The following is a 7,482-nucleotide window of genomic DNA, read 5'->3' as shown; positions in this document are numbered from 1 at the left end:
GATTGGAAGACTTAACTGGACAGTTGCTACCCCATCCATGGAATGCCGAGCATCTAAAAATCTACTATTCCTAGGTCAGCCCAGCGAAGCGTTCAGAAAGATTCAAAACTAACAAGCATGTAAACTGAATCAAGATGAATAAAAGAAAACTGAGTATATTCATTTATCAGTATGTTTATTACATTGAGCTACATTTTGTTGCGGTATTACATTGATAAAGTAAAAGGCTTAAAAGCAAAAGAAAAGGTCGGTTGTGACACATAAGCGTCTTCCTTGGCCGTGGATACTCTCAAGCCTGCCCTGGAGCTCGGTCTGTTTGAAGAGCTAGTGTGAGTGTCAAAAATGGAGCCGATGATGGTACCAAAAGAAGTGGTTCAGACTCGGCTACCACCACTGGGAGCAACCTCAGCAACTTCAGGAGCTGCCTCGGCCTCGACCTTGACACCAGCCGCAGCATCAGCAGACTCGGTGGCCTCGGCCTCCACGCCTTCGGGACCAGAGACATCATCATCGAATCCTGATAGATCAAGGTTAGAAAAAGATTCCTTCATCACCTTGATACAAGTCGTGTATCCGCTCTGATACAAGCGATCCCTCTCCTCCTCAAATTCTTGGGATTCGAGAAAAGTCTGCATAGCTCGATCCTTTGCCTCCTTGGCCTCCGTAGCCTCGTCGATGGCCTTCTGAATGGCTGCCTCAGCCTCACCCTTGGTCCGGGCCAACTTATCCGTGCAAGAGGCGTGAGCTTGACGGATTTGCCGACTCTCTTCTTGAGCCTCCGTCAGTAGCAAAGCCAAGCAAGCGCACTCGACTTTGGCGTCGGCAGTGGCCTTCTGAGCAAGTCCCAACTCGCCCGATAGAATTCCAGCACGAGCCAAGGAAGCCTCGACTTTTGCTCCCGCCTCAGCTGCTTGCTTTTGAGCGAAAGTCAGATCCGAGCAGGCCTTAACCAAACAAGGAGCCAATTGCATAAGGAAAATGCAAGGTTAGACTGAGTCACCAACAGAAGAAATCACAAACAAGAGAAATCACCGACGTTACCTCAAGAAGTATCTTCCGCGCATGACCAAGAGTTTGCAGCAAAGAGGCGTTGTAAAGACTAGCGAAGTCTCTCTCGCTCCCATGAGCGATGACCCAAGGGATCATCCCCGATACTATCTATTGGAAAGGCGAAGGCTCCTGTTGAGTCATTCCCCCTCCTGAAGTCTCCCCTCTCTGCTCCTCTTCTAGTTCCGAGACTCTTTCTACAATGGGTCTCGGCTCAGAGGCCGCTTGAGACTCGGCAGGAGCCGCTCCTGCCTCTTCCGCCCTCTCTTCGGGGTCAGAAAGCACGACAACGGTCGGGACGACCGGAGCAGGGGCGACTGGGGCGGATGGCTCCTTAGCCTTCGGAGCCGTCTTCGCCTTCTTTGAAGGCCGAGGCTCCGACAGAAGCACCGATCTCGGAGGAGCCTTCATTTTTTATACCGGTTTAAGAAAGGGTCGAGCTTCAGCCATCTCTTTATTAGATAAGGTAAAGAGTTAGATAAAATTCAAGAGAAACGCGTCAGAATAATTCAAGGATACCTGTCACGGCAGAGTCTAGGCCCGAGAGAAGAAGACGCTCCGGTTGAAGAAGAGTCTTCCGAACTTAGTCCCCTCAGATCTTGATCAGAGCTAGAGCACTAGCTCCTAGCTTCGGCCTTCTCTTGGAGATATCTACAAAACGCGTTCAGTCAGACTCAGGAATGTTGAAACAAAAAAGATACGGTGAAAGAAAATGCCGAGTCACCTGCTTAAAAAAATGTCCAGGGAATACGAGATTCAAAGAGTCCAAGCTCGACAGTCTCCCATTGACCGCATGCTCAGAACTACCTCTCTCTCCAGTGTTTGTTAGAGGTAGGAGGGTCGATTATCAAAGGACCGCCCTTGTTCCGCCAAGCGCACAAGAAGTACTAGCCGGGTTGTTGAGGGTTTGGTCGTATTTGGTGCAGATAAAGGAACTCGTCCATAGTCAGTGGGGGTTGCTCTGTCTCGGACCACAACAGTGAACATCCGAACAAGTTCCTCCACCCGTTCAGCACCATCTGCCCAGGAGCGATTCGGAGTCGGGACAGAAAATCTCAAGCAACGGGTTGGATGGGCAGACTAAGCCACATTGCATTGCGACTTGAAAAATTGCGACCATCCCAGAAGGAGGATGGTCAGGCAATTCACTTGGAAGGGAAAGACGAATAATAACCGAGTCGGAGACATGATACCCGACTCGGATCCTGTTTAAATCCGCTTCAGTTAAAACTGATGGGATTGGACCCTTCTGGTCGTCTCCAACTTCTCCCTCGGAGCATCTCTCTCTTCGTCTGTCAACTCAACGGCTCTGGCCGACCTTCTGAAGGGAACCGACTCAGTGGTTTCTTTTAACTCCTCATCCTCTTCTTCCAAGTCATCCCCAGAAAAATGGGGGTTAGGTCTCCCAGGGGCAGTCACTAGAGACGCCCCTCCGCCGGAAGGACCCGCTGAAGCAGGACATTCCGCTGAAGTTTCAGACGTTCTTTCAGAGAACCAGAAAGCTTCATTGGCACTAATCGCCATCTCTACCAATAATGAGGGCGATTCCGAGATATTCTAGAGATGTCTCGTTTCGTCCTCATCACCAGAAATCCCTTCCCGGAGACTTGAAGAATGCGCTGCCATTAAAAAGTCGAAAAGGAAAGGGAGGGAAAGAAAACTCACCGGAGAGGCGAAAAGTGCACAGTTGGGGAAGTAAAAAGGAAAAGAAGAGCGAAAGTAATAAAGAAGGTGGCGAAACGTGAAGACAGGCAGAGAGGAGGAGAAAAGAAGAAGAGAGAACGGGAAAGGAAAGCTCATGCGAAAATGGAAAACAAATCCCGCTCTCCCCTTTTATACCCGAGCCACGTGGCAACGGCATTTAAGGAGGAGTCAAATCGACGCCTGCTTCGACTCCCCCGCCTGACACGTGGCGCACGCCGACTGACGCAGGTAACGCCCTCACCACGCGTTTGATGCTCATAAGCGGTCGAAACGTTCTGACGACTGTCCGCTCGTGCGACCTCAAGGACCGAATCGACGCCAGTTAAGAACGACATAAGAAGCATTAAATGCCCCATCATAACCTCAGTCTCCAGGGCGCACCGACTCGAAAAACTCATTACTCCTTAGTGTCGGCCTAACTAACACAAGGAGTAGGGGGCTTACTGTTGGGGAAAAAACACCAAGTCCGGAGACCCGGTTATGGAATGGACCAACTCTATCGGCACTGTCCGAGAGTCTGGGGCAACGTACGAGACAAAGCCTAGAGGAGAGACTTAGCTCGGATTCTTGGGAAGCGAATCCCGACCGAGACCTTAAGAATCAAGAGTCATAGGCAAAGTAAAACACATAAAGTTGGCTCGGTTAACAAGGCAACAATGTCTAAAGGGGCCAATTGATCCCCTGAAGTTAAAAGCAACCCGACCGACCATAAAACCGACCCATAGAAGGCCGGTTAAGAGTTAGTTATCGGATTGAGGAAGAACGTCGGCCGTAAGCCGATCCTGTTCCGTTCGATAGGAATAAAAAAGCTTTATCCTTGTAGCCAGCCGAGACTCGTCTGTTACTTGAGTCGGTCAAGGCCGAGCCGAGCGAGGAAGAGACGGTGTAAGCTTAAATATCGTTTCGAAAATCATGGGAAAGGATTCTCGATCCCGAAAATCTCGGGATCGGGAAGCGTCCGTAAGTAGATTATGGCTAAATCAAATTTCCTAGAAATCAGGGAGAGAATCCCCATACGGCGGGATTCTCCCTCTCCTATAAATGAGAAACACTTAAAGGGTGAAAGGTACGCAAAAACTCTCTCTCAAACCCCCTCAATACTAGAAGACTCAGATTCCTAATCTGACTTTGGCATCGGAGGGTCTCTTGCTCTAGCCAGGGTTTCCTTTGTCTTCTTCCTGTGCAGGTACTCGAAGGTTTAAAGAGGATGGACCAGGTTTTTGCATCAACAAATTAAATTCACTTTATATATATATAACCTAGAACCTAAATTGGAACCTAAACTCAGCTTGAGCTAGCTCTAGCTGCTGGTCAAGCTGAGCCCAAAGACTGATCCGAGTCGAGTTCGAGATAGGGTAGCTTGCTGGCCGAGCTGGGCCAAGCTTAATTCATTCCTCTCGTGTACAGCTATACTTTTAAGTTCACCCTGATTCCCAAAAATCAGGCCGATCAGAAACATAACTGCCCACCATTAAAATCTTCTAAATTGTGTGGGGCCCACCTTGTTTTGCATATGCCATCCACTCTTTTCATAAGATGTGCCCCACCAGGATGAATGGACACACTAAAAAATTAGGTTGTTCCGAAGCTCGGTTGCCTACACCACCTGATATTGGAGGTTTTAGCCGTGATTTTACATGGTGCGGTCCACCTGAGTTTTGGATTGGCCCGGTTTTTAGATTCCAGGGAGAACATAAAGAAGATCACATGATGGACGGATTGGATATCATACAAACATCACAGTGGGGGCCATACACAAAAATGTAGAATAGCCTTATTATACAGTAGTCTACAGTAGTGGTAGAGGTAAGGCCGCAGAGTGAATATGTGGATGTTAAAATATTTAAGGCGGGATCATGTTTTACTTATCTAGGCCGTTGATCTGATGGGCACGACTGTGAATGGGGCCCCCAAAATCTCTCGGGTTGGAAAATCTAACCATTTGACCATTGGATTGCAGATTGACGGTCAAGAAATACTCATGTTCAGCATTGAAAGCGCCCAATATTTGGATGGATAGGATCTTCGAATCTGGAAGATTTTTTGGGGAATTCACGAATGGTGATGTGGCCCATCGGATCAACCATCTGAACCACTAAACCAGCGACATATTCCCCATCAAGCTATCCACCTTCGAGGATCTTGCTCACGGCCTTGATTGATCATCCAAAAGTATCAGGGTATTGATCAAACAGTTGGAAACACAGGATCAGTCGACTTTCGGGCTACCAAACAATCCAGACCGTCCAGAGCAATTGGCTTGCTCACCAGTTGTGGGTGTAGATGATTGTACACCACATTTCTGTCTACAAACCAAGTCCAGCGATCTCGACTGGTGATCTGATGGGCCCCTTTTGGATGGATAATGCTATGAAAGTATCCTCGGTGTGGCCCCTTTGATTGACGGCTGGAAATAGACAGTTAATCGAGGAAATATATATAACAACGGTCCACATTCAATAGAAAAAGGCCACAAAATGGATAGCTAGAGTCTTCTGATCTGCGAGATTCATATCACACAATCCATCGTGGGGCCCATCAAACCAATGGTCTGAATTGCTGAAACAAGCATCCCTCTTGTGGAGGACAAGCCATCTACCAGGGCTAGCAACTTGAGCCGAGCTGATCCGATCCCAGCCGTCAACTTATTTTATTTATTTTTTGACATTGAAAGCTCAAAGGACAGCTCTTCTCAATAAAACCTCCCTTGGGCTGTTCTTCCCACTATAAAAAGCAAGGAGACCTTGACCTCTATTCATATGTATATATATAAAGGTTAGGAGGTCTTTGATTCACCAGATTTTGAGAGAGAGAGAGAGAGAGAGAGAGAGAGAGAGAGAGAGAGATGGCTTGGTCTGCTGAGAATGCCACCAGAGCCTACCTTCAAACCATGAAAATGGTAAGGACCCACAAAACAATGGTACTCACAAACACTTTCTACTTCATATGCATGTTTTTTACATTTCTAAACTCGGGTTCTTTTGCTTTGTGTAGGGAAAGAGACCCAAACAGCTTGACGTGTCGGAATTTGCATCCGCATTAGCTGCCGGCAACAACGCACAGCTCATGGTGGAGGCCTGCAGCGGCACTGCAGGCCCCACTACACTAGCTCTAGTCGCAGCGGCTCACCAGACAGGCGGTCGTGTAGTGTGCATTCTACGTGGTCCCGACGAGCTATGCTCGTCGAAAAAGGCACTCGGGACTGTCGCAAATCATATAGAGTTCGTTGTGGGGGACGCTCAGATACTCTTGTTGAATGACTATGCAGTTGCCGATTTCATGCTTATTGATTGTAATATGGTGGACCACGAAGCAGTCCTGCGGTCAGTGCAAGTGGGTGCAAAGGACCATGGAGCAGTGGTCATGGGCTACAACGCGTTCAATAAAGGTTCTTGTAGTGGGTCGCGGACCGTTCTGTTACCGATTGGGGGTGGATTGCAAGTTACCAGAATCCAGGCCGGCGGTCAGATCCGTGGTGGAGGTGCAAGGAAGAGCCGTTGGGTGGTTAGAGTAGATCAATGCACAGGAGAAGAACATGTGTTCAGGGTCATACCATCCCATAGGAAAGAACTTAGAGCTTGAAATTAGGCCTTTTCAATGGCCTTTTGTTTCTTTTGTAACCTGGCTAACTTCTAACTGATAAGCAATAGCAAAACTGTAATCCAGTACTAATTTTTTTCTTAAACCTTATTATGGAGAACCAACTATCGATAAAGACCGTAGGATAGGGGGCCACCATAGATCGCATGACCCAAAAATTACCATGATCAGATAATCAAAGCCATACGATTGAGGGCATTGCGAGAAGTTAAAAATGGTCTTACCATCCATTTTACGGGCCCTTATTTGAACCGGTGTGATTATCCAATCAAGGGTGATATTAGTTCCATTGGATGAACATGATCGTAAGGGGGCCCATTTGGGCCCTACCGTATAAATTCACTGTAATAAGGTATAGAGCATTGGTACTGGGTAAGAGTTTGGGATTGGGAGAAGAAACGAGAGAAAATGCTTTGCGAAATTGAGTTAATGCCACTCAAAGAGGGTATGTTTTGTAAATGACTAACGGTCGCGCATGGCCCATCCATCTCTTTTGTATTTTGATGGGAATGCGTTTTGTATTATGAGTTGAGAATGTGTTGTGATGTGTATAACAAGATTAATGCAATCTTTTCCTTTGATTTGCTAAGCTTCTTTGAGAAAATTATATTCTGCAAGGAATGTAAGATATGATTGTATGATGGGTGTGTCATGATGTGTGCCAACTAGACAAGGGTATGTTGATAGTTCGTTTGGACTGTTCATCTGGTCATCCATGCGATTTGTGGCCGGGTTCCGAATCAAATATCTGTAGCAAGAAGATATTAATTTTCATGGTGGCATGATCTAGTCTCCTTGTGAAATACCGGATCTGGTTTTGTTATTTATAAGAGTGAGCAGATATGCAATTTCTTGAAATTTCTGTACTGATTCAAATTCATGGTGTAATGTGTATATTGTTTCAGTAATGGAATAGATGGAATAACTCTAAAAATGGATTTTTATTCAGAAAAGAAAATTTATTGGAATTGTTCATATCCAGAACCATAGCACATCCCTGATCCTATCAAATAGGATGAATTGAGATGGCATTTTATAAATACGTAATTATCTTTAAAATATCAATCATTTCTTTATTTTCTAAGTGCTTATGCCGTTTGATTTTCGAATTTCCTATGAATGGAAGGTAAA

General features: G+C 46.4%; 1 protein-coding gene across 1 annotated transcript; it reads left to right on the top strand.

Moving 5' to 3' along the window:
* Nucleotides 1–4,232: 4,232 nt before the first annotated feature.
* Nucleotides 4,233–6,955, top strand: LOC131248384 (uncharacterized). The gene is made up of 2 exons (XM_058248652.1): nt 4,233–5,650; nt 5,746–6,955. Exons 1-2 carry the CDS (start codon nt 5,597–5,599, stop codon nt 6,331–6,333), a joined length of 642 nt encoding a protein of 213 aa, XP_058104635.1. The 5' UTR covers nt 4,233–5,596; the 3' UTR covers nt 6,334–6,955.
* The last annotated feature ends 527 nt before the right edge of the window (nt 6,956–7,482 follow it).

This window comes from Magnolia sinica, chromosome 6 (genome assembly GCF_029962835.1).
Source record: "Magnolia sinica isolate HGM2019 chromosome 6, MsV1, whole genome shotgun sequence".
Taxonomy (NCBI): domain Eukaryota; kingdom Viridiplantae; phylum Streptophyta; class Magnoliopsida; order Magnoliales; family Magnoliaceae; genus Magnolia; species Magnolia sinica.
Note: the sequence above shows the minus strand (reverse complement) of the source record. Positions and strands in the feature narration are given on the sequence as shown.

What these genes read in the sequence shown, in the direction of transcription:
- LOC131248384 (XM_058248652.1), top strand. Translation starts at nt 5,597, where the DNA reads ATGGCTTGGTCTGCTGAGAATGCCACCAGAGCCTACCTTCAAACCATG. An exon ending in ACCTTCAAACCATGAAAATG is followed by an intron (nt 5,651 to 5,745) that starts GTAAGGACCCAC and finishes TGCTTTGTGTAG; the next exon opens with GGAAAGAGACCCAAACAGCT.